Here is a 26,576-nt window from a genome sequence, read left to right as displayed (position 1 = left end):
GCATCTTGGAAACTGTATCTTCCATAGAAAATCATGCAATCGTTGGCGATTTTTATTGTAATTGTTAGTGTCTTTTTTTTTGTTCCAAATAAATAATCTGCAGCAATGTCTTCACGAAAAAATGTTGTGAAAATTGTTATACAACCACCGATTTGTTACATTACCATTTTGAATTATTGCAAAACATTTTTGCATTTTTTATAACATCTCTTGAAATAATGATGCAAAATTTATTATAATAATGTATATTTTTTGTAAGCAGGTTCAACATTTGTTGCACTCACGATTATGCTCGCCATTATTTCAAAGGATCATTGCATATTGAACCTTTCTTCTAGGGCAGTTCTGATAATGGTCTTGTCAATTTTTTCCTCTAATTACCCACGGGCCAGGCATGGAGTGTGTAAGAGCATCTCCACTCGTCAATACAACGTCCAGCAGAGCCGATTTGCTCTGTGTGTGTGTGGGAGGGGGGGGGGGGCTCCGACGGCGAATTTTGTTTTGGGAGGGGGATATTCCTAGCCGCACCCTATATAATCAATTCAATTTTTTTAATTAGGGCGCAAATTGAATCGAACTCGACGATCAAACACGACATAATTTGGAAACAAACAATAAATAAAAACAACTAAAGAAAGCCTTAGGCGGCGATAGAAGGCGTTGTATTCGTCGACATCATCGTCGAAGCGGTCGCCGTCGTCCTTGGGCTCGTCCTTTTGTGGCGGCGGGTTGTTGCAGCTGTTATATTGTGATCCAAATTCATATACTAAAGGGAGGCTAACTTCTGACGAGCGGAGCGAGGCCCGTAGCCTCCCCCCTCGCGGTACGGATCGATGGCACCGTCTATATATACATATTGTAAGCCGCCGGCTAGGGTTTTATAAGATTATAAGATAACCTATGACGTTTGTAAACACTCCCCGATATAGTGAAGTTTTGCTGGCTGGCGCCTGTGGTTATTTTCCCATCTGTGTTGGAAGAGGTTTTCCACGTTAAATCTCGTATCTCCGCTGTGGTTTCTTTTATTTTTCTTCATTATTTGCTTGCCGCTTTTATAACATCAGCCTTCGCCGGGGTCACGTGATAACACAAAGACGATTCCTTAGACGCTCGCGTGAGGACGTAGTTGGGCCTCAACCTCTTTTAGGTGTCCATACACGGGGAGGAAGATGAACAACGACAACTGACCCAGCCGGAGCCAGATACAATGTGGGTGGCCACGACGTCGCCGTCGGATGCGAGGAAAGGACCTCGGCCGAGACAGGGACGATGCGACTGTCGCATCGTCAATGTCGGAGGTGAGGAATGGTACTTAGGGATTCGTTTGCCGGGGATCAGGTTCAGGTGCAAGGTGCTCGCCGACGTCCGTTCTTAGGGTTTTAGGAGGTGGGTGTTCACCGAAGTTGGGGGAGTGGGTGGGTTTAGAGGGAGGTCCGGGCGGCGGTGGACAGTGGATGGAGGAGGGCGGTGCGGTGAGGCACCGCGAGAGCGAGGCTGGCCATGGGTAGCGACAACATGCGGTCCAGCTGGCGTTGGAGGCGAGGGGTCAAGGAAGTGGAGTGGATAAGATGACCATGTGAGGAAGAATTCAGTGTTGCTGGGCCTTAGGCCCACGCGGTCGCTGTGGGAAAACCCGGATATATAGGGGCCGTGGGCCAATGTCGGGTAGTTGGATAACAAGACCGGGCCATTTTAGTGGATGTGATCTTCTGGAAAAATAAAAAGAGCCCAAAATCAGAAAACGGACGGAGTTTTCCCGTTTTCCAGAAAATCTGCCAGAATGCTCTAACACCGGCCGCGGCCCACCTAGCAGCCGCCGATCGCCCTGCTCTCGCCACCGTCCTCGAGAAGACCAGCAACCCCCGGCGCAAGAAGCTCTTCCCTCCGGCCGCCGGCGACCCCGAGATACGGCCCGGCCCCCTCCAACTCCCCGCAGTCCGTCCACGGCTATGGCATTCCTCAAAACCCTAAACCCTCTCCTCCGCCGGACCCGCACCCTCCCGAATCCGAGCTCGCCCCTCTCCCACCACACCTTCTCCGCCCCTTCCCGCACCGCCGCCCCGCCCTTCGCCGCCTCGGCTGCTTTCCGCGCCAGCCCCCGCGGACCGCTATTCCTCCCCTCCGCCCCATGGATGCCCTCGCAGTCCCCCAGGCCGTTCACCGCCGCCGCCGCCGCTTTCCGCGCGAAGCCCCACAGGGCTCGCGCCGTTGCCGGCGGCGGCGCGCAGGCCGTGGCGGACGCGGTGCGGTGGGAGCCCAAGCGGGTCTACGGAAGCGAGGCTGCGGACGAGGGTGCTGCTGGACGCGAGAGGTTCCTGAATCTGCCCAATTTGGTGTCGCTCGGGCGCATGGCGTCGGGTCCGCTCATTGGATGGTGAGTGCTTACCTTCAGTTATCGCTATGCTGTCGAACCTTATGCATTGACGTAGCTGCTTAAGCTTATGGTTGGGTTCATTCGACCCAAATCCTTGTTTCTAACTGGGGTTTAGTTGTTACTGCATTCAGCTTGAACTGTACTCGTCGTGTTAGTAGTTCGTTGGTTTGGAGGCATGCCAATTGATTTGAATCCTAAGTGTGCAGATTTGAGCCATAAATTACCATGATCTGTTAACTTTCATAGGTGGTTCTGTACTTGTGCATACGTACATTCATGAAAAAGTTTAGTTTCATGCATACTCTTTATCGGAAAACAAAATGCATACTCTTTGGATTGGCATTTTTTCCATTCGTTCTTGTGCAACTGAGCTATTTAAAATTATGTTCCTGTGCATCTTGCGATATACTTCTATAGCCTAAAATGAAATGAATTTCTGATGCTTTATGGAATTTTTATAATTGATTGGTTTACAAGTCTGAAGTCTTGCATAGGTATGGAAGAGTTCCTTTTGAATTTCATAGATTCGGGAACTAAACATTTGCATTTCAGGAGAGTGAGAAGCTGCCAAGCCACATATTGAGTCAGGACATAAATAGGATGTTGGAACCTGTTAGTTCTCACCAAGATTGTGGTGTTTTATGGTCAAAACATGTTAACCAATAGTTGAGACTTTATCCATGTTGGTCATGTAAATACCTTTTTGACCAGTCAGGTTTTTGCACCATATATCAGATAAAAGACACTGGGAGGTGTCGTGTTCTTATGCCAATGCGATATTCCATAACATAAATGTTTCATTCATGAGTAAACCTATCGTTACCCTTCAGGTTAGAATCAGCTGTATTGCTTATTGCTCCAGTACAGTTTCTCAGCGTTGAATCTGAAGAAGTTCTCAAACTGTAGGCTCTCATTATGTACTTTAACGCTGCACCATCCTCTTGTTATTTGTGCTGTCTTGCTTCAGTACTGGACGTCTGAAACTGTGTTTATTGTCAGATTAGTTGGTTTGGGTGTTTTAACAAGGATTTTGAATTACTTGGTCTTTTAGGATGTCAGAGCATGCAACAGCTGTCAAATACAGGATTCCCATGCTTGTATCTATATCTCCTTGATTAATTTGTGGTTCTGGATATTTTTTCTTGCCATGTTATTTTTTAAATTTACAGGGGATATGGTCTTATCTATCTTTCTTGCCTACAGTTTTGGTTTTGACGATCTACATATGTTATGTAGGATGATTGTGAATGGATGGTATCTTCCTGCTTTTGGCACACTAGCTTTGTCTGGTGCTAGTGATTGGGTAAGATTACACTCTTCTACCATTGCGACCATACTGACATCATATGTTCAAAAACTTGCTCATCGTTTGTTCTCTAATCATAGTTGGATGGGTTCTTAGCAAGAAAGATGGGCATCAATTCTGTAATTGGATCATATCTGGACCCGTTGGCTGACAAGGTTCAAACTTCAAAATCAACATTTATAAGCTTTATGTTTCCTTATTAAATTGCATCTGTGCTGCTAAGCTGATCTGCTTTATTTGTTGTTTTGCTTAGGTATTGATTTGCAGTGTCGCCGTAGCTATGGTTGAAAAGGAGCTCTTACATCGTGAGTACATCAACATGCACTCTCTTCTTTTTTAATTCTTTGCTACAGAGATATTGATACACAGCTTGCTTGCATAAACGTCTGACATATTGATCAATCCCAGCTAGAAATACAAAGTGACATTCAAAAAAACACAACCATTCTCTAGCCTCATCTAAGTAAAATGCAATTATGTGATTGCAGATAGCTCAATTTATGTTGTTCTGTTATACTTGCCCTTAACTCAATTGTTTGACGATCAATCCATTAAGTTGCACATTGTTTGCTTTCTTGAAGCTGGCCTTGTTGGCCTGGTGGTTGTAAGAGACTTTCTCCTGGTGGGTGGTGCTTTCTACAAACGAGCTTCGAGCCTAGGATGGAAGGTACTACTTACCCAATATTGAGGTATATCTTTGGAAGCGTTAAAATGAATTCACACCCTGATTATCCTTGCACCAGTGGAACAGTTGGTCAGACTTCACCAACTTAGACGCAATTCACCGTGAGAAGGTTGAGCCCCTATTCATCAGCAAGGTATGTAGTCCTGTGTTATTAAATCATTTGATCTTGTAGACCTTTGAGACCATGGCAATATTTTTTAATACAGGTGAATACAGTATTCCAGTTGATGTTGGTTGCTGGTGCGCTCCTTCAGCCAGAATATGGCACAGAAGAGACTCAGAATTATATTACATACTTGAGGTAATTCTTTTTCAAACGTTGTCTTTGTAGTTTGATAGAATGCTGCTTATTTTTATGCAATTCTACTTTTACATTAAACCAGGCAAACTACTGATTTATCTGCCATTACTCAGAAGCATTTCCTATGTCATCCTTTGTTGACTTGATAATTTCAGAAAATAATATTGAATCAGAAGAATACTTGATGACCAACAAGTGATTATTCAGAAAGTCTTATGAGCATTTTTATTGCAGTGATACATGGTAAGTCTATCTTTTTGTAACTGCAGCTGGTTGGTAGCTACAACAACAATGGCATCCACCGTAGGTTATGGTGTGAAATACTATCAGCTCAGACCGAGACGATGACTGTTATTGCCTGCATTTTTTCTTCTTGATGCCTGATTGTGCTGCTGCTAGTGAGAGCATGTCTTCGGCTACTGGTGCAAAACTAAGTGAAGTCGACCACCTTTTTACAACAGGATGTTAAATACCAGCAGGATCACAAATTGTGGATTCAGCATTTACTTGTGAGTTCATGGCCTGTTCAATCTGAAGAAATGGAAGAGCGTTTCTAATGAAACCAGCCGATTTTTATATATTAGGACCTCTCCCCTGAGTAACCAATTAGTCTGGTTAGTTATACTTGTAGAATTTGTTTTTTCTCCTTGACAGTGCTTATCAAATTACTGGCAGAGCAAATGGCATCAGCCCTGTTGCCAGTGTATATATTCTCAGAGCTTCTGTACTAATTATGAGAGAATCAGGACCGGTGGAGGTTGCCTAGAGGTTGGTCCCTCTTCAGATGCCAGCATAAATTAGTTGAAGTTGACAAATTATCTCATGTTCTGAGGGTAGTTATGCAGTTGAATTGTTTTTTCACGTGACCATATTTTGCGTAGGGATTATATTCAGTTGAGCAAGCTGATTACTCATTGAAGTCTAGTGGAACGCGGTTATATGGCAATATTTGGATGTTGCTTTAAAATTCAACCCTGGCTGACAACTCGTCCGCTTTATGTTCTAAAATCCGAACGTTCTCGCCTTATAAATTCCCTTGTTTTTAGAATCACAAGTTGGGCCAGAGCGAGCACGTTTGTAGAGCACCTGAACAAATGATAATAATTTTTATACTCAGGTAATTCAACAAACTTATTTTTTGAGTAGATGAACTGAACAAACTTCTGGAATCATACAAATAAGTTTATTCAAAACACAGCTTCATTCCCACCGAGTCATTAACGGTTCTAATAATCGAGGGATAAATTCGTCGGAGGATATACCTTAGAAAAACGTGGGGATTACTCCTGATCTCATCATTCAGGAGGCTGGATTGCTTCAGCTGATGAATCAAACAAATTTGACTCAGGAAAATGATTATCCTAGGTGGAAATGGTCAAAAAATGGCTGCTTTACTGTGAAATCTGTGTACAAACAGATATGTGGGAATGGTAGAGACAGATCCTTTAAGCATCTGTGGAAGAGCAAAATTCCTCTCAAAATCAAAATTTGGCTCTGGTTAATTTGGCATAATGCAATAGCCACTAAGGACAACCTCCTCAAACGCAATTGGTCTGGGAATCCCAACTGCCAGTTTTGCAGTGAGCAAGAAACCATCTCACATCTCTTTTTTGGCTGTTCTGCAGCCAAATTTGTCTGGAGTGCAGTGGCTACTGCTGTTAAATCTCCCACACGGCCTGGGAGTTTCTCACAATTCTTTTGGTGGTTTCCCCAATTTGCTTCAGTCAGCCGCAACACCCAGATAGCTGGTTTAGCAGCTATTTGCTGGGCTATTTGGAAAACTAGAAATAAAGCTTGCTTTGAGCAAAAGATGATTAGTTCTCCCTTTGATCTAACCAGCTACGCTGCTGTGTTTATGAAATACTGGGCAGGTTTACATGGAGAACAAGATGCTTCAGATCTTCGTGCTGGTGCAGACGGGCTCTTGCGCCTGGCTGAGGTGGCTGGAGTAAGATCTTCTGAAAACGATGGTCGTGGCGATCTTCTGCGTTTGGAGGATAATAGAACTGGAGAAGATGCAAATGATGACGCTGCTGCTTGACTGCTCTTGGATATATGCTTGTAGTTGTTTCTTTTGAGCAAGATCTTCCCCTTTTGGCTGTAGGCAGGGGTGCTCATGCTGTTAGCTTTTAAAAACTGTATGCTGGTTTGTAATATTCGTCCTAAAACGCTAGCATTAGGCGGCGATCCTCCGCTTTTGTTTTGCTGTTCGTGAACACTGCTGTATTTTCGTTATCTCCCCTGATAATGAAAATTCGATCCTTGGTGGATCGTTTAAAAAAAAAAACGTGGGGATTGAGTTCATTTGGCCCAAACCCAGACTCCGAACTCGCCTTAAACCCTAGAGAAACCCTCGAGGTGCCGGCGGCTCCCGTCGTGGCGATTCCGAGGGAGCGCTCCTCTCCCTTGCCGGTGAGAACGGAACGTCGTCTCTCTGCCATTTCTTGTAAGCATACATTCGTTCCATCTCAGATCTGGTTCTTGCTTTCATTTCCCCACTCTTACTTGTACTGTACGTGCTCAAGCTTCTTGCGAACTGCTTAAATCTCGAATCTAGACGTCCCTCGTTGCCAAGACACGCATTTCCCCTTGCGCAACTGCTTAAATCTGTGATGGGCCAGACCAAACCCTTCCTGCGATGAGCGTTAGCGCAGTCTTAGCTCTCTCTCTCTCCCCCCCCCCCTCTCTCTCTCTCTCTCTCTCTCGTTAGATAATTTTCTTATTGTTAAATGTAGTACTGCTATAATATCTTATCATTGATTGGAGATTTGGATCTGTATTCATTAGCTGGCTAGAAAATGCTCAATGTGAAGCAAGGTGTTTTACTTTCTGTTTGATTGTTAGAGAATGAAGTACCCTATTGTGGTATGCAAACAAGTTCAGTTTTGGTCGGCCTTACCCAGGGGAGGCTGGAAATATGCTCTGCTCCGTGACCCCTGATTTGGTGATGAGATCATAACAATTATAAGATTTTCCAAACTTGCATTGCTTCGTGCCAATGACCTAAGAAGTAGACCCTTCATACTAACTCAGCATGATAAAACTGTGGTCATTGAATATCTTTCCTAGGGCATCATCAATTCATCATGTACTAATCGTGGAATATGTACATACATGGCAGGTTTTCAAACCTTCAGGTCAGGAATCTGAGGCGGGGTTGCGTTTGCTATGGAGTCAGGTGATGAGTATGCCACAGAAAGTGATAGTGAAAGTGACACCGATTGGATCAGTGAGCTGCCTGGAAACATCCTCCAGAAAATCCTGTCCCGCGTGAGGATTAGAGCTGTTGTGCGGATGCGCAGGCTGTCTAGGAAGTGGAGGAAACAGTGTGAAAGCGTGCAGTTCATACACCTTGATTACAGAGATTTTCAGCATTGGAAGTACGAGAAGTTTGCTCGTTTTGTTAACAACCTATTGCTCATCCGTCGTAAAGTAGACTTGCATACATTCCAGCTGCATTGGGATCCTCATGCTCCCCTCAACTGCAATGATGTCAGAATGTGGATTGGCTACGCGCTGAAGCATAATGTTAAAGTGCTTGATGTAAAACTTATTCTCTATGATAAGACTGATTTGCCTCCTGGCATTTTCACCTGCCGCTCACTTCAGGAGCTAAACTTGCAGTTGGGTGAAGCTCCCTATCGAGATTACGAACATACGCAACTTGTACTGCCTGACATAATCAAGCTTCCTTCTCTCAAAAGATTGACACTACACGATGTCGAAGTGGATGAACTTGCTCTGAACAGTTTCATTGCCCGGAGCCCTGGCCTAGAAGACTTGAATTTGATAAATTCTGCCATGCATGTTGATCGCATAGCCTCAAAAGCGCTAAAAAGGCTAACTCTTGATGGCTTCTTACATGGATGCAATGGATTCACAGTTTCTGCCCCTTATCTCATTAGCTTTGAGTGCACTGGTTGTTCACTGAAAAATATTTCCTGGAGAGACAAGCCATCCTTAGAGAGAGCACGCATACATACTTGTGGGAGTACATTTGGTGGTGAATCTAGGTTTACAGAAGTTCTTGTGCACGCCAAAGAACTTGCATTATTTGGTTCTGACATAAAGGTATGCTTATCAAAAGACAAGCCTGCGGTTCTATATTTTATTTTTGCCAGGACACATATTATCTTTTATTATTCTTGTAAAACTATGTGAAACATTGTTTATTAAACTGCTGTGCTCTGTATCTGGAGCTGTGGTGCATTTCTTATATTATTCAAAGGTTGCTGGTACTTGTAGTCGTTAATAGCACATGTAGTACCATGTTCCGCAAAATAAAGTGGAAGCCAACATACTAGATTTACTTAATAGTTAGAACACTTCTGCTGCAACAAAAAAATAGATACTATATAAAGTGATTGACTGTCTGTCACTGTTGTGTTACATATCAGTGAAGATCTGTTGATGCTTTACTTAATATACCACCTGAAAAGTCGTAGATTGGTTATTTAATTAATTTTCTGTTGATTGTTCTAATATGAAACATGTTCATAAAAATGACTGGTCCTGTATCAGATGTGTTGCTTCATTTGCTACCCTAATGGATTGACATATTGAATATTAGTTTTCGAAGAGCAGCAGTGTATTTTACCCTATCTTCGAGGCATATTTGACATCAGTAGCTTATAGTTTTCCTTTTATAGAAACATGATGGGCGTTTCTTTGTGTCTGGGATGGTTCACATAGTGATTTTGGGTATATTTAGCAAAATAATCATCTTTTTCTTGATCACATGCGCAAATGCAACTCATTTGATTAGAAGAAATATCAAAATGACACAAATCCTACAATTCCACTCCAGTACTCCACAAGAAACCAGAAAACAAAAGCAAAGGAAAAGCTAAGCTAAGCTACCAAAGCTGTAGAGAAAGAGCAAAAAAGACCCAAACTATACACAGCCCCTCCATTGAGAATCTAATGTAGGAGGGCTGCACATGCTCCCTCCATTGAGAATCTAAGGTAGGAGGACCGCACATGCCATGGAAGCTGCCGTAGACTCCAGACAGCAACCATAGCTTTGCCTCGCATAGAATTGAGTCTGTCAGTGCTGTACAGTTACGTGACGTGTCATTTTTTCCATGCCAGCGCATTCCGCTGTGTTCTCAAACTATGAGTTCAATTTGCCTGCCAGTTTTGGACAGATGGACTACCAGGAGGACACTAAGACCGCCGAACTTGGCTTGAGAAATTGCATATAGTGAGCAGTTCTGGTCGCATAGGGGACATACAACCGACTAGAAGAAAAAATGACATACATTTTAGACAATCTGTGGTCAGGAAAAAAATGTTTAACCTGAAAGTGGTAACATAAAAGTCATACAATAAATTTGTTTTCTGAACTGTATAAATTTTGGTAGTTTTTGTAGCGAGAATTTGGTCTGCTGGCTTCCTATAGCTTTGAGCATTAATTGTCAATTGTGACACGTTAGTTCTTGTACTGCTTCACTTTCGTGATACTCCTTCAAGTACTATTTGTTTTGTCTTAAGTCAAACTTGACCAAGTTTACAGGAATAGTTATTGATATCTATTTTACCAAATAGATACGCTCTGAAAATATATTTCATGGTGTATCTTGATATTGATTTGGTATTGTAGATGTTGATATTTTTTTCTATAGGTCAAACTCAAGAAAGCTTGACTTAGGACAAAACAAAAAGGACTTACATTTGGGAAGGAGTACTTGTTTTACCATTGCCCTAGCTATAACTCACACTCTCACTCAATGCAAGGTTATGTTGGAAAAGGAGCTGCCAACATGTTCAGTGTTTGAAAGCCTTACAACCCTTGAGATTGGCGGCTGGTATTTAATCGAGGACTTGTCCGTTGTGCTTCACTTCCTCCAGCTTTCACCAAGACTAGAAAAACTCACTTTGATGCATAGATCGGTAAGCTGCATGCAATATTTATTGCATTATTAAATCGAAAAGGTTTGCTAAAATGTATTTTTCTTTCTTGCTTGCTTCCATAGCAGCACAAAGGAGCAGATACAGATGGTATGTCAATTGACGGGATGGCCTTCCGGTGCCCATTCCTTGAAAATGTCATAATACAATGTTCAAAGGATGATGATGGAATTGATAAGCTGGTGAATGTTCTGGTAGTGAATGGGATTAGTGCAGACAAGATAAGTATTACTTTCTACGAAGATATTAAAAATAAGGAACATGTGGAGAGGAGACGTGCTGATGAGGAAAGATTGAAGGAGCTGTTCATCTTCGAGAAGATGGCGAAGAAAAATCGAGAATGGATAGATGAGGATCGTTACGCAGTGAGTGAGCCTGATAGCGACCAGAATGATGCTTACAGTGACGAATATGATGAGGATGACTTTTGAGCGAGTATGGCTTTCATGGCGATGAGTTTGAGCGTTTGTTGTATTCTAAAGATCTTCAGGGTGGGTTACTGTTTACCCAACCAACATTCCTCCTTCCGTTCTGCATGAGACATCCATCTCTTGGATCCTTCCTTTTACTACGTTCTCAAAATTTGGGACTTGTGGATTGTGAAGCAAGAGGTCTTATCTGTATGCTATAAGCATTTGTACTGTTTGATCAAAGCTGTGTTCTGTCTTTGCTCTAGTTTGATTTTCGCCCCTGCTATTTAACGATTAGCTTGACCTGTTATTTTTTTTTGCAATTGCTCCATCTTAAACCATGTGAATTCTTATATGGTTAGTGACATGTGTAGACTGTGCGATCTTTCATCTGACAGGAGTCCTTTGGGTTCCTATCAGCGTTTGCAGCCAATGCTCCATGGCCTGTTCAATTTTGAAAAAATAGAAGGAATTTTTGAACGAAATCAGCAGATGTTGGGCATATTAGGACCTCTCTGGAATAGCCAATTAGTCTCTTCTCTTATACATGTGGCCATGGACTAGATTAAAAGCTTTTGTATAATTGGTTGTACTTTTGCTTAACTGTGCTTATCAAATTACTGGAAGGACAAATCACATCAGCTCTTTTGATGGTGTGAGCTTCTGTACTGAGAGCATATTCACCAGAACCCCAAAATATGGATCCTAAAAACTGTTTTTTTTGGGAGAAACGAGAGAAGATTTTGGGCTCCTTCTTTTTGCATCTTCTCCAACAGCCCCTTCTACTCCCTATTTCTTTATGTTACGGTGAGGTGGACCCAACTTGTAAACAACCCCCTCCCCTCTAGCGCGCTGATCGAGACCACCCCTGACCCATCCTCACGATCCTCTCTGTTGGCCTCGGCGAGGCGGCCAAGAGGAAGCATCAGCGGTAGAGGGTCGGCTCAATGTGGTCAAGGATTACTGGAAGGGCAAATCACATCAGCTTAAGAGACAGTATTGGGGAAGGCCTAAGAGCGAGCTAGGAGCGACCAGGCAAAGAATTGGCAGTGTAATCTCAAGCTCCTAGCTACCTTAGGGCATTAGCAACAAACTACAGTGTGTTCAGGTAATGCAGTAAGAGAAATAAGCCTTGTATTATTTTTTGAAGGGTTTTGATGATGAAGAATATTCTGCTGAGGGAATTTTTATTGCTAAAGGTAATTACATATTCGGTCAGAAACGATGGATTTTCCAATTTTGTGACTCCAGTTTTCAATCGAACTATGAAAGTTCAGTGTTTTTAGACCAAGTTCATCTTCTTTACCTTTTTTTTTTGTTTTGTAGTCATCATTACATTTCTATCAAACCATTTTTAACACATTTAAAGTGTAAGCAGTAGTGATGTCTATGTTTTTGGTATCTACATTTTTATTTAAAGTTTTGAATTTGCATTTGGAAGCTTTATTTGTACCGATTACGAGTTTAGTTTTCTTGCGAGTTTTCTATCCATTCATTACGTAATTGTTCATTTTCAGATTGTGCAGATTTAGGATTAAAAACGCATAACTAGGCAGTAGAAGTTGCACATTTTCAATTCTGAAACTTAAGGATTGAAGCCAAAAAAAAAGTGTACTTAATTGTTTTGTGCAATTTGGGTGTTAAATATATGCAGTTTACACTTTTTAAATCATGACATTGCACAAATTTAATGATCTCGACTTTACAAATGTGCAATTGGGTTATTTGCACTGGTCCATGAAAGTGCACATAATTATATTTGTGCATTTTTTGGATTTAGAAATGTGTAACCGGTAGTTTGCATATCTCAACAATTTTGGATTTTAGAAATAAACTGTAAATGTGTATATTGTGTATTTTTTGATAATGCACATATTTTTAATTATTTTCTCTTTTATAGGTTTTGTTAGTTTGTGCCATTACGTCAGTTCCTCAACTGAGTGTTACAGTGTGTCGATAAAATTTCAAAACGAGTTGTATCAATAAGTATTGTAAATGAGTACTACATTGGTGGCAATTTTCTTAAATAAAGTACTCATTGTGACACTGCCAGAACTGTCCTACCTTGGAATCATTTCTTTCGGGTCCAAAATAACTCTGTTCTTAAAGCCGGACTTCCCGGTTTTTCGGTGCTGCGCAAAACCCAAACTCCGAAGTCCGAACCAGGAAGTAGCTCGCCTTTAAACCCTAGCAAAGCCGTCGGCCGCCGCTGGCTCCCGTCCTGGAGATTCCGCGGGAGCGCTTCTCTCCCTCGCCGGTGAGAAACACGACATCTTTCTGCCAGTTTCTTGTAAGCATACATTCGCTCCATCTCAGATCTGGTTCTTGCTTCCATTTCCCCCCTTTTGCTGTACTGTGCGTGCTCAAGCTTCTTGGAAGATGCTCTCTGTGGAAAGACCCACCTTCCCCATTTGAATCCATCATAGTTTTACAGGTTATCTTGCTGCTCTACGGATGATCTATGCGCGCGTGCTTGCCAAACTGCTTAATCTATGATTGAGCGGACCAAACCCCATCCTATGAGTCTCCTTCAGACCATGCATTGGAGATGTTCTCTTTTCCATTTTGGTTCTTTTAGAGTCTTAGGCAATCTCCTTACTCAGGTAGTGGTGAGAAAGTATCATGTCATGGTTTGGAATTTTGGATCTGTGTTCATAGTTGGCTAGGAATTGCTCAATGCCAAGCAAGATTTCTTTGAATGCCTGCGCACACTGTTTCTGTAGGTCGTTTACCCAGGGTGTCTGGAAATTGCTCTGCTGCGTGACCCCCAGTTTGTTGACAATTGTCATTTATTTAGTACTAACCATGACTTGCATTGCTGCATATGAAGGGTCCAACTAAACAACTAAAACCAATATATTGATTGATGATAGCATTAACATGGACCCCTTATGATCATTGAAATCCCCCCCTATTGTCTCATTACTTCATGTATTAATTGTGGAATATGTACATACATGGCAGGTGTTCCAGCCTTTGAGTTGAGGAATCCGAGGTAGGGTTGCTATGGGGAAAGGTGGCAAGCAGGCAGTGGAAAGTGATAGGGGTGAGATCATACACCTTGATTACAGAGATTTTGGAGGTTGGGGCGCTGAAAAGTTTGCCCGTTATGTGAACAAACTATTGCTCGCCCGTCGAAATGTAGACTTGCACACATTCCGTCTGCATTGGGATCATTATGTTCCCCTGAACTGCAAGGATGTCAGATCGTGGATTAGCTACGCGGTGAAACATAAAGTTAAAGTGCTTGATGTGGAACTTCGTATGTATGATAAGACTAATTTACCTCCTGGCATTTTCACCTGTCGCTCACTTCAGGAGCTAAATTTGCAGTGGGGTGAAGCTCCTTACCAAGAAATTGAACATAAGGGACTTGTACCGCCTGACAGAATCAGGCTTCCTTCTCTAAAAAAATTGACTCTGCGAGATGTCGAAGTGAGCGAGCTTCCTCTGAGCAGTTTCATTGACCGGAGCCCTGGCCTAGAAGACTTGCATTTGATAGAATCTGCAACGTGTCTTAAGCTCATAGCCTCAAAAGTGCTAAAAAGGCTGACCCTTGATGGTTCCATGTATGGAGTCGAGAACCTTGTAATTTCTGCCCCTCATCTCATTAGCTTTGAGTGCACTGGTTGTTCACTGAAAGATATTTCCTGGAGAGACAAGCCATCCTTAGAGAGAGCACGCATACATACTTGTGGGAGTACATTTGGTGGTGAATCTAGGTTTACAGAAGTTCTCGTGCACGCCAAAGAACTTGCATTATTTGGTTCTGACATAAAGGTATGCTTATCAGAAGACAAGCTTATTGTTTCTTCATGTTATTTTCTACTTTATTTCTAGAATAACATGGTTTCTGTTTTACTACTACAAATCGATATATGAGAAAGACTTCAAATATAACTAATCTGAACTCTATCTAGAGTTGTGGTGCATGTGAACTGTTGCTTCCAGTCGTTACTACTTACTAACATGCGTATTACCATGTTTCCTGAGAGAAAAATGGAAGCCAATAATGAGTGGTTGCTTAAAAGTTAAACATTCCTGCTGCAGCTAAATGTCAAATATAATTTGATTGAAAAAAATTCAAAGTTGTGTTACATATTAATGATCATTTTTTTATGCTTTGCTTATTTTACTGTCTGAGTAGTTGCGAAGATTGATTCTGTTGCTTTTTATGATGTTTTTCAAGATATGAACACGTATATGGAAATGCCTGCAAGATAAACTTGGGGTATCACATGCATTGCTTAGTTTCGTACCCTGATGTATTGAATATTGGTTGCCCTTACATTTTCAAAATGCAGCAACGGATTTTGCACTATTTTTAGGCGTATTTGTGATCAATAGATTTATTTTTATATGTTGAAGGTTCTTCATGTGTTATATATGTTGAGCTCCAAAATGCACTCATGTATTTACTGCGCTGTATTTGAAATTAGCAATTGTCAGTTTTCTTTCTGGAAGGTCCTTCGTAAATTACGTTTGTTGGAGTTTAATGTTAGTGGGGTATGCTTAATGTGGGTCTACCTTTTTTTGTTATAGTCTGCTGAAGTGAATGTGAATCTGAATTAGCGCTGATATTGAGTCAAATTAGTATTTTGCTCTACTGACACGTTTCGTGATTTAATTTTCCTATATTAGCCATTTCCACCATAATAGAGCACACTTTCGATTCAAGTAACTGTCCATCAGATATGAAGGAAACATTCAGAGGATGAAAGCTGGATGTCAAACATTACTCTGCTTGATATGGATAGTTTATGCACTTACTGACTTGCTGTGCGTAATAATTTGGAAGAACAAAAGTCAACTTCTGAGATTTGGTTCGATAAGTTCAAGGTGCAGCTATTGTGCAAACATAAGGCAATGTTTCATTTTTTTCCCCATAGTGAGACATTTGGTCTGTTGGCTTCTTATAGTTTCAAATTTAATTGTTAATTGTGGTGCAATTTTTGTTGTTGCTGCACTTCTGATGGTGTCTTGTGTGGCAATGGTCATTTGATGCTTGCTCTCTATAGTTCTAAGTTACTATATATTATCATACTTGTTTTTCCATTGTCCTAACTATAACTCACTTGCTTTACTCAATGCAAGGTTATGTTGGAAAAGGAGCTGCCTACTTGTTCAGTGTTTGAGAACCTTACAACTCTTGAACTTGGTAAATGGGATTTAACCAAGGACATCTATGCTGTGCTTCGCTTTCTCCAGCTTTCACCAAGACTAGAAGAACTCACTTTAATGCATAGGCTGGTATGCATCATGTAGTATATTACTCAATTATTATTTTGGAAATAAAGAGTTCGCTAACATGTACCTTTTTCTTTCATTCTTTGCTTCCTGTTTGTCTCTCCAGCCTTACAAAGAAGCTGAAACAGATGTTATGCCAATTGGCGAAATGAGCTTCCAGTGCCCATTCCTTGGAAGTGTGACCATACAACGTTCAGAGGGTGATACTGGAGTTGATAAGCTGGTGGATGTTCTGGTTGCGCATGGGGTTAGTTCGGACAAGATAAGGGTTACTTCCTATGAAGATATCCAGAAGAAGGCTCACGCTGACAAGATACGTGCCGAACAGGAGCGGCCGAAGAAAAAGCGCAGAATGGTTTGATGATGATCCTTGCGCACCCCGAGTGACCTTGTTAGCAAGCAGATGATGATCCTAATGACTTTTGAGGAGTCTGGCCTTGGCACCAATGATTCTGACCATGATGCTTTCTAAGTAGAGCTCTGCAGGTTTTACTGTTTACCGAACAATAGGCGTCCTTTGTTTTCTAAGTAGAGCTTTGCATGAGACTTCATTTTCAGTCCTTTTAAGTATGTACTGGAACCTGTATGTACTGGAACCTTGTGACTGCTGGATTATGGAGCAACGAGTCTTGCTCTCATCTGTATGCTGTAATCATTTGCACTGTTTCAGCATAGTAGCTGCGTGGTGTATTTGCTCCGCATTCGATTTTCGCCTCTGTTGTTCGGCCGAAATATCTTGACCTGTTGTGAACATCAGTGTTGTCCTCGCAGTTGCTCTGCCGTTAGAGCATCTCCAACAGGAGCGCTAAATCTTGGCGCTGTAAAAGCGCTTTACAGCGCGCTCTATCCATGTTTTGTGCGTGAGGGCATATTCACCTCCAGCAGAAGCTCTAAACCTTGGAGCTGTAAAAATCTGTACCTGTTTCTGCGCGCGATGGATACAGCGCGCTCTTTCCGGCGCGGTAGATATAGTGCACGACATAGCGCTTTTGCCCCAAGCTGTATTTTACAGCGCGGGATAGAGCGCCTGTTGGAGCATAATTTTACGCCCGCGCGCTAAACCAGCCGTTTTTTTGGATACAGCGCGGGATAGAGCGCCTGTTGGAGATGCTCTTAGCTCTGCTTAGTTAGCTGTGTTGATTTAATACTGATGGTTAGTGATATCTCAGACTCTAGAGTTCGTGTTTCATCTTGTCGGAGGCCTACATGGTGTACAGTACCAAAGATGTAAAAGTTATTGTTTGGATGTGTGCACGAGGACCGTGGTGCTCAAAGCACCTTTGATACAATCCCGAGGCCGAGGGTAATAGGCTAAGAACAAATAAAATAATGTCTAGTTGGAGGAGTAAGAATATGAGAGAGAAGATAAGTGAACTCTTAGATAGCTCTAGCACGTACTCCTATGCAATTTGTGAGGGTGAGATATGGGACATACTTCTATAAAGTAATATATTTCTAGAGTTAAGTACTCCCTCCGTTTTCTTTTAGTCTACATTCTAGGAAAAATCAGACAAAATAGTAGTGCATTTACGCAGTGCATTTATTAGTAATACTTAAATTGGTAAACATACAATTCAAGCTACACATCCAATAGATAAAAGGAGGAACACTTCGTTTTCCGTATTTTTGTTGACTAAAAGCTAGAATGTAGAGTATTTCAGGACAAATTTTAGACATAGAACGCAGAGTATTTCAGAACAGAGGGAGTATTGTATACGATAGCTATAAATTGGCTATAGATAACATGACAATCTGTTATAGCCCTATTGTTCTTGCTCTAATAGCTGAACCAGCGTGGAGTCCCACGCAATTTCTAGCTCTGTCAACGGCTAAGCTAGTCCCACCTTCTCTATTTGGTCACCTCGAGACATAGGCGCATAGCAAAAATCATCACCTTCTCTTTCGGCGATGGTGGTGGCGCGGACACAGCCCCTTCATCTCTAGATCCCCGCCCTCGTCTCCTACCCCTTCGTCTCCAACATGGAACCCTCTCCCTCATCTCCGACACGAGCTCCTCTCCTTCAATGGCCCCGGTTCCTCTCACCCATCTCCCAAGGCGTCGGTAACCCCCCCCCCCCCCTTTACCATAGTGTGTATGTAAATGTGTAGGTCGATTTGGCCAACACTCAAGCAACATCGGTTTCATTTGGTCGACTGGATGATTCTTACCATACATGCAATATCACTTATAGTTGTGACTCAGGTGTAGGTCCTACTGGTTCTATGTTGGCCCAAGAATATGAGCCGAATCCAAATATTACATATATCCACAATGTAACAATGTAGAGGCTGTTGGAATGTTCTGGATGAGAAAAGCCCCTTTTTACAAGCTTGTCAAAAGGTTCAAGAAGAGGAGATTTTTATAAGATAGCATCCACACTTTTGTGGAAGAGTAAGTTGATATGTTTATTCATGCTGTAGATCATAACCAGATGTTTAGAGTGATCTGTAACTAATGTTTAAAATAGCATGCTAAGAGATATAGCGACGGCCTCCTCCAAATGATATACAAGCCATATCGCGCTAATAGCATTCTATAGCTAAAAAGATACAAGATATAGCCCAAAAATAAAATATTTCAGCAAGAATAAAGGTATAGTACAAAAATGTCATTCTTCAATTGTTTAGAGGCCTGACATCATCCTAGGTGGAAACAACATATCATAAATTACTTATTAAGAACCATCAACATTAGCGATGTTAGCTTCTAATTCAGAAAAGGAACCAACATATGTAGCATCACCATGACAAACATGAATAAATTTAATCTTCTTCCTAAGGAGGAAAACTCTGGTCTTTGGGCCAATAGGCGGGAGAAAAAAAATAATGCGATAACCCTATGACGTTTAGTGCGATGTAGCATCCTATTTCGCAAATAGCGCCACAGCGAGAAAAATAGTAAAATTTAGCATGAACTCTCTAGATATACTATAGAGAGCTATTAAGGTCGAAATATGACGCTATTTTTTTTTGCATGCCCATAACACATTCAGGAAACATCCCGCTATTTTTAACAAGTTGAAAGAATGGAAGATGCCAACTATAGAGGTTGAATAGGTGACTACAAATTTCATATCTTTGTAGAAAATTAAGGATTGACAAGAATATATGTTTTCTAGATCATGCAACTAATTGAGTAAATTGTATGGCAAGATACAACTGACTACACAAGATAGGCAATCTAGCAAGCTAGTATAAGTAAGTAAAATTATAGAGATAACCACGCAACTCAAACAGTGATGTATCCCAAAGTTCAAAACTTTGAGGATGGTAGTCTCCGTTGAAGTGGTGTGGTCACAAAGTGTCCACCAATGGCCATAATGGCTTACAATGTTCTCCCATAGTGAGGTATCTTGATATCTATGTGGTGCTTTTGGAAGCGGCAACCAAATATTCACAATCAAGTTCAGAACAAGCTACACAATTAAGTTGGAAGTTCCCAAGAACGCAACAAAGCTTTACACCGTGATGATTGAGCTCCGTGAAAACCTCTTCTGTTTAGGGTGCCCAAGCACCCAAGGGTAACAATATCTAGCAAGTTGGATTCAATTCCTTTGGTGAATCACAAGATCTATATCTCTTTCTATCTTTTCTAAAGTATTAACAAGATTGGAGCACCAAAGAGGGAAATCTCAGAGGTTTAAGCTTTGACAAGAATGGATGCGAGAAGGTTTCTCCATGTTCGTGCAAGACGGCAAGATTTGGTGTCGGACGAATCAAAGGATTCAATAGTGACGACTTCAGCTCTAGGGCGTTAGTCCTTAAAGCCTCGTGCACGAAGAGACTATCATCAACAAAGTTAAGTTGGCTCCGGCAAGGGAGCGACGACAACAACGCGTCAGAGGCTCATTGTGGTGGCGAAAGTGGTCATTTGGTGGTCCATGGAGATTGATGTAATTTTTATTAAGTTTTGGGTGCTTCATATTGAATCATTATAACAGATCCGGGTTGGGTTCTTTCGAGAGAAAAATAGTCACAAACTCACAACTGCCATATGTAGGGTACTATAATAAATCTTGAGAGGGTAAATCATTTTCTTTCGGTGGTAGGATAACTCCATTGTTAAAGCCGGACACCCGGTTTAGTTCTACCCTAAACCCAAAATCCGAACTAGCGAGGAGCTCGCCTTAAACCCTAGGAAAGCCATCGGCTCCCGTCCCGGCCGGCGATTCCGGGGGAGCACTTCTCTCTCTTGCGGGTGAGAATACATCATATTTTTGCGGTTTCTTATGAACATAGATTGGTTCCATCTCAGATCTAGTTCTCGCTCTCATTTCCCCCTTTTGTTAGATTCCCGAGCTTCTTGGATCGTCAGACCAAGATGTCCTCTGTAAAAATCCACGTTTCCCATTTCAGTCCATCGTAGTTTTCCAGATCACTTTGCTGCGACACTGATAATCTATGCGCACGTGCTTGCGAAACTGGGAAATAGTGTATACGATCGACCGGATCAAACCCCATCCTGTGATGAGCGTCCTTCAGAGTTCAGACCAAACATTAGTGATGGTTTTTTTACATTTGGATTTTTCTTTTAGATTCTTAGGTGATCTCCTTACTCATGTAGTGGTGCAGTGTTATAGAAATCATGTCATGGTTTCGACTTTTGGATCTGAGTCCATAGCTGGCTAGGAATTGCGTAATGCAAGCAAGATTTCTTACTTGTCTATTGAATTGTTTTATGCCCTATTGTGCTATGCACACACTGTCTGTTTAGGTCGATTGCCCAAGGTGGCTGTAAATTGCTCTGCTGCCTGACCTCCAATTTGGTGATCAAGTCATAACAATTATGATTTATGAGTACTAACCATGACTTGCTGCATGCTGAGAACCAAGCGCTGGCTTGGTGGCTTGAGCTCACGGTGGTGAGCTCGCCCACCCAGGTTCGAGTCGTAGGTGTGACCGAATTAAACAGGGTGCTATCTAGGGCATATAAATCCGCCGCTGGAGAGGTCTCATCTTCTACCTAACAACGGACAACCAAGGGAGGGATCCGTCCCCCTGGTCACGTTTAACAAAACCTCCATATTGATGTAGCATGATAACATTAACATGGACCCTCACTTTTGGTCATGCTACCTTTGCTTCGCTCTTCTTTTTCGGACACATTTAATCCCCTGTTGCATCATTACTTCATGTTCTAACTGTGGAATGTGAAACATGGCAGGTGTTCCGGCCTATGAGGTAAGCAACCTGAGGTAGGGTTGCTATGGAGAAAGGTGACGAGCAGGTCATGAAAATTGACAGTGATCAGATCATACACCTTGATTACAGAGATTTTGGACGTTGGAAGGTTGAAAAGTTTGCTTAGCAACCTATTGCTCGCCCGTCGAAATGTAGACTTGCACACATTCTATCTACATTGGGATCCTCATGTTCCCCTGAATTGCAATGATCTCAGATTGTGGATTCGCTATGCGGTGAATCATAATGTTAAAGTGCTTGATGTGGAACTTTGTCTGTATGATAAGACTAATTTACCTCCTGGCATTTTCACCTGCCGCTCACTTCAGGAGCTAAATTTGCAGTGGGGTGGAGCTCCTTATCGAGATTATGAACATAAGGGACTTGTGCTGCCTGACATAATCAAGCTTCCTTCTCTAAAAAAATTGACTCTACGTGATGTGGAAGTGGATGAGCTTTCTCTGAGCAGTTTCACTGACCGGAGCCCTGGCCTAGAAGACTTGCATTTGATAGATTCTGTAACGTATCTTAAACGCATAGCTTTAAAAGCACTAAAAAGGCTGACGCTTGATGGTTCCATGTATGGATTTGAGAGCCTTGAAATTTCTGCCCCTCATCTCATTAGCTTTGAGTGCACAGGTTGTTCACTGAATGATATTTCCTGGAGAGACCAGCCATCCCTAGAGAGAGCACGCATAGATACTTGGGGGCGTACATTTTGTGATGAATCTAGGTTCACAGAGGTTCTTGTGCATGCCAAAGAACTTGCATTATTTGGTTCTGACATAAAGGTATGCTTTTCAGAAGTGAAGCCCGTTATTTCTTCATGTTATTTTCCACTTTTTTTTAATGGCATGGATTCTCTTTTACTATTACAAATCATATATGATAAAGGGTTAAATATAACTAATCTGCTTTCTATCTAGAGTTGTTGTGCATATTACCATGTTTCCCGAAAGAAAAATGTAAGCCAGTAATGAAGGTTTACTTAAAAGTTAAATATTTCTGCCGCAGCTAAAGTATAATTTGATTGACAAATTTTCGAAGCTGTGTTAAGTAAGAATGAACAATTGTTGATGCTTTGCTTAATTTACCTCCGGAGAAGTTCCGAGGATTGAATCTTTTACTTTTTTTACAATGTTTTCAAGATATGAACACATATTTTTTTTTTTGAAGGATATATGGAAATGCCTGCAGGACAAACTTGGGTATTACATGCATAGTTTCGTACCCTGATGGATTGAATATTGGTTCCCTTATCTCCTGAAAATGCAGTAATAGATTTTACCCTATTTTGGGCGTAATTGAGATCATTTGCTTTATTTTTGTTCTTCAAGGCTCTTCATTTGTTATGTTTGTTGCGATCGATTCTTGAATATTGGTTTTTTTTTTTTGCAAAAAGATTGGTCGAATTAACATTACCAAATTGCAGCCATGTATTTACTGGGTTTACGTGAACTCAGAAATTGTCAGTTTTCTTTCTGGGAGGTTCTTCATAAGTTACGTTTGTTGGAGTTTAATGTTGGTGTGACATGCTTAATGTTGGTCTACCTTTCTTTTTGTTGTATAGTCTTCTGAAGTTGATGTGAATATGCTTATATGCAAACTAATATCATTTAACTCATCATATTGCTCCGTTAAATCTGAATTAGTGTTGATATTGCATGTTGGCCTAAGTTCTAACAAAAACTTAATTAATATTTTGCTCTATATATTGATCTGTTTTCGTGATTTAATTTTCCTGTATTAGTCATTTTACTAGAATAGAGCACACTTTCAATTCAAGTAAAAGTTCATCGGATATGAAGAAAATGTCGTTCTGCTTGATATGGATATTTTAAGCACTTACTGATTTGGAAGAACAAAAAATCAACTTCAGAGATTTTGTTTGATAAGTTCAAGGTGCAGCTGTTGTGTGAACACATGGCAATGTTTCATATTCTTTCATATTGGGGCATTTGGTCATTAGCTCTTTATAGTTTCACCATTAGTTGTTACTTCCGGAGCAAAAGTTTTTGTTGCTACATTTTCATGATGTCTTGTGTGGCAATGATCATTTCATGCTTTCCCAATATAGCTCCAAGTTACTATATATTATCATACAAGCACATTTTTTTTTGGTTTGTCCTAGTTATAACTTGCTCACTCACTCAATGCAAGGTTATGCTGGAAAAGGAGCTGCCTACATGTTCAGTATTTCAGAACCTTACAACTCTTGAACTTGGCAAATGGGATTTAACCAAGGACTTGTACGCTGTGCTTCGCTTTCTGCAGCTTTCACCAAGACTTGAAGAACTAACTTTGATGCATGGACCGGTACGGAGCATGTACAATTGTTCCATTATTTTTTTGTTTTGGAAAAATAAGGTTCTCATTTCTCTGTTTCCTGTTTATCTCTAGCTTGACAAAGGAGCAGAAACAGATGGTATGCCAACTGACGGGGTGACCTTCCAATGCCCACTCCTTGGAAGTGTCATCATTCAGTGTTCAGAGGGCGACGTTGGAATTGATAAGTTGGTGAATGCTCTGGTAGCGAACGGGATTAGTTCAGACAAGATAACGGTTACTTCCTGTGAAGATACAAAAAACAAGGCTCGTGCTGAGAAGATACGTGCCGAAGAGGAACGGCCGAAGAAGAGGGTGAAGGAAAATCCAGAATGGGAAGATGATGACCCCAGCAGCGAGCAGAGTGACCCCAACAGCGAGCAGAGTGACCGTGACAGCGAAAAGAGTGCCCCTGAAAGCGACGAATCCGATGATTTTGATGACTTTTGAGGAGTACCATGAAATTTGTTGATCCCTGCAGGGTTACTTTTTACCCACCAATAGTAGCCCTTTTGTTCACATTCATCTTTGATCATTTATTTTACCGTGTTCTGGAAATTGATGTCTGCAGGATTATGAACAAGTCGTCCGTGTGCTATATAAGCATTTGTACTGTTTGAACATAGCTGTGTGGTGTCTTTGCTCCACATTTGGTTTTCGTCCCTTGTGTTTTGCTGGTATAATCTTGACTTACTGTCTCTGCAATTGGTCTGTCGTTCGCTGTGCGATTACTCGTGGTCGGTGATACCTCAAACTCTAGAGTTCATGTATGCACCGAGCGTCCTTTCATCTTATAGGAGACCTACTGGAGTAATTGATAACTGATGTTTGTACCGCCTTCCCTGAGCGTCAGCCAGGCCTTTGCACTTGGTATGTTCGTTTCAGGTATAAAGTATGCTTTGTGACTTTCTCAAGAAATTTTTTGAGTGGAAAATTTAACATGGATGCACTTAATATTAATGTTAAACAAATCGTTAATGGTTAACTTATCGGTCGGCCTCAAAATGGAGATTAACCGCTTATCAGCTGACCATTTATCAACTTTTTCTTTTGTAAATCCTAATTTCCGACACTAAATTTTCTATAATATGCTATGTAAAAATAATATTGGAACATTAAACAAAAATATTACCTTGATTCCTTGCATTTGAATCAATAAATATATAAATTTAAGCTAATGCATAGTTTTCAAGACTATAGGATGAAAATATACAGGCCGAATTTTAACAAAATTTCACTGAAGACCGAAATATCGGCCATCAAACTGAATCGGGGGAAATATCGGTTCCACCAGTAAATCTTACCGGTTACCACTTGATCTGCGATAAGTAGGCATCTAAGACGATTTTTTTTTTGAACATTGCTCACTATTTCTGGAATACTTGTCCTAGTATCCTCCCTTAGAGCAGGTCTAACAGACCCCGTAAAAGAGGCAAACCCGTATAATAACCGCCGATTTGAGGGTTTCGGCTCTACCCGGCCGTCTAGCACGCCCCGTAAAAACGGCCCCCGCATCGTTTTTTGCTGTTTTCGAGTACGGGGCGGGTCGTCGCCCCCTACTTGTGCGGGGTGGGAGCGGGGATAGTGGGCGAAACCAGTATCCCAATTCCGAAAGCGCGCGCGGATATTTCAGTTCCCCCCACCCATTTTCCCCCGCGCGCCGCCGCCGCCACCCGCGCGCCGCCGCCGCCACCCGCGCGCCGCCGACGGAATCCGTCAGATCCGCGCCCCTCCGCCGTCCGCCGAGCCGCATCGTGCTGCGTCGACGCCCGCCGCACCTTCGCCGCACCCCCGCCGAAGTTCCGCGTCCCTCTGCGCGCGCCGCCCGCCCTCCCGCCGTGGTCTTCTCCGCCGTTTGTCGCCGGTGAGTATTCCGCCGCGTTCTTCTTCGTTGCCGCCGGTAAAATTGGTCGGATTTGGGGCTGATGTATGGTACACCGTGGTAGATGGCTTCGAAGGATGTGCATGATACGTCCAATTTGCATCACTATTTTATATCATAATTTGCTGTTATTCATTGATATATTTCATTTTGGGACACAATACTTATGTTATTTCATCTATTTTGCATGTTTCATGATTATTTGGAGATCGAGCACCGGAGCCAGGATTCTGCTGGAAAAAGCACCGTCAGGATGCAATATTTCGGAAGATCAACTGTGGAAGGAAGTTTTACCAAAAATTCTATTTTTCCAGATGACGAAGGAAGCCAGAAGGGGGAGCCAGCTGGACCCATGGTGGGCCCACACCATAGGGCGGCGCGGCCCATGGCCTGGCCGCGCCACCATGTGGTGTGGGGCCCCCACAGCCTCTTTCGCCTCCTTTTCTTCGCGAAACCCTTCGTCCCGAAGACCTAAGCCACGAGAGGAATCCTCACGAAGGGTTACGGCCGCCTCGCGGGGCGGAGAACACCGGAGAGAAAAGAGCTCTCCGGCGGGCAGGAATCCGCCGGGGAAATTCCCTCCCGGAGGGGAAATCGACGCCATCGTCACCGCCATCGAGCTGGACATCATCTCCATCACCATCATCATCATCTCCACCATCATCACCGCCATCTCCACCGCTGGACATCGTCATCGCTGTAGCAATTTGGGTTTGATCTTGATTGTTTGATAGGGGAAACTCTCCCGGTACTGATTTCTACTTGTTATTGATGCTATTGAGTGAAACCATTGAACCAAGGTTTATGTTCAGATTGTTATTCATCACCATATCACCTCTGATCATGTTCCATATGATGTCTCGTGAGTAGTTCGTTTAGTTCTTGAGGACATGGGTGAAGTCTAAATGTTAGTAGTGAACTATGGTTGAGTAATATTCAATGTTATGATATTTAA

At 42.0% G+C, this 26,576-nt stretch overlaps 3 protein-coding genes and 1 pseudogene across 3 annotated transcripts; all 4 read left to right on the top strand.

The window, feature by feature from the left end:
* Positions 1-1,949: 1,949 nt before the first annotated feature.
* On the top strand, positions 1,950-5,210 carry LOC124668390 (CDP-diacylglycerol--glycerol-3-phosphate 3-phosphatidyltransferase 1, chloroplastic). The gene is made up of 8 exons (XM_047205540.1): positions 1,950-2,374; positions 3,611-3,677; positions 3,761-3,835; positions 3,934-3,985; positions 4,262-4,347; positions 4,424-4,498; positions 4,572-4,666; positions 4,936-5,210. The coding sequence occupies exons 1-8, from the start codon at positions 1,950-1,952 to the stop codon at positions 5,012-5,014; spliced, it is 954 nt and encodes a 317-aa protein (XP_047061496.1). The 3' UTR covers positions 5,015-5,210.
* A 2,624-nt stretch (positions 5,211-7,834) lies between these two features.
* On the top strand, positions 7,835-11,130 carry LOC124660507 (F-box/FBD/LRR-repeat protein At1g78750-like). Its single transcript, XM_047198328.1, has 3 exons — positions 7,835-8,737; positions 10,403-10,558; positions 10,642-11,130. The coding sequence occupies exons 1-3, from the start codon at positions 7,835-7,837 to the stop codon at positions 11,005-11,007; spliced, it is 1,425 nt and encodes a 474-aa protein (XP_047054284.1). The 3' UTR covers positions 11,008-11,130.
* A 2,027-nt stretch (positions 11,131-13,157) lies between these two features.
* LOC124660134 lies at positions 13,158-16,627 on the top strand. The gene is made up of 4 exons (XM_047197922.1): positions 13,158-13,243; positions 13,951-14,766; positions 16,081-16,236; positions 16,340-16,627. Exons 2-4 carry the CDS (start codon positions 13,993-13,995, stop codon positions 16,592-16,594), a joined length of 1,185 nt encoding a protein of 394 aa, XP_047053878.1. The 5' UTR covers positions 13,158-13,243; positions 13,951-13,992; the 3' UTR covers positions 16,595-16,627.
* Positions 16,628-21,439: 4,812 nt separating this feature from the next.
* On the top strand, positions 21,440-24,189 carry LOC124662867 (annotated as a pseudogene).
* Positions 24,190-26,576: the final 2,387 nt, after the last annotated feature.

This window comes from Lolium rigidum, chromosome 6 (genome assembly GCF_022539505.1).
Source record: "Lolium rigidum isolate FL_2022 chromosome 6, APGP_CSIRO_Lrig_0.1, whole genome shotgun sequence".
Lineage (NCBI taxonomy): Eukaryota > Viridiplantae > Streptophyta > Magnoliopsida > Poales > Poaceae > Lolium > Lolium rigidum.
The sequence above is the reverse complement of the archived record's forward strand: the minus strand, read 5'-3'. Positions and strand labels throughout refer to the sequence as shown.

Bases quoted from the DNA above. Each gene is read 5' to 3' on its own strand.
- LOC124668390 (XM_047205540.1), top strand. From the start codon at position 1,950: ATGGCATTCCTCAAAACCCTAAACCCTCTCCTCCGCCGGACCCGCACC. The intron at 3,986-4,261 runs GTGAGTACATCA...GCTTTCTTGAAG, and splicing joins TGAAAAGGAGCTCTTACATC to CTGGCCTTGTTGGCCTGGTG. The intron at 4,348-4,423 runs GTACTACTTACC...TCCTTGCACCAG, and splicing joins CTTCGAGCCTAGGATGGAAG to TGGAACAGTTGGTCAGACTT.
- LOC124660507 (XM_047198328.1), top strand. From the start codon at position 7,835: ATGGAGTCAGGTGATGAGTATGCCACAGAAAGTGATAGTGAAAGTGAC. The intron at 8,738-10,402 runs GTATGCTTATCA...ACTCAATGCAAG, and splicing joins TATTTGGTTCTGACATAAAG to GTTATGTTGGAAAAGGAGCT. The intron at 10,559-10,641 runs GTAAGCTGCATG...TTGCTTCCATAG, and splicing joins TCACTTTGATGCATAGATCG to CAGCACAAAGGAGCAGATAC.
- LOC124660134 (XM_047197922.1), top strand. From the start codon at position 13,993: ATGGGGAAAGGTGGCAAGCAGGCAGTGGAAAGTGATAGGGGTGAGATC. The intron at 14,767-16,080 runs GTATGCTTATCA...ACTCAATGCAAG, and splicing joins TATTTGGTTCTGACATAAAG to GTTATGTTGGAAAAGGAGCT. The intron at 16,237-16,339 runs GTATGCATCATG...TTGTCTCTCCAG, and splicing joins TCACTTTAATGCATAGGCTG to CCTTACAAAGAAGCTGAAAC.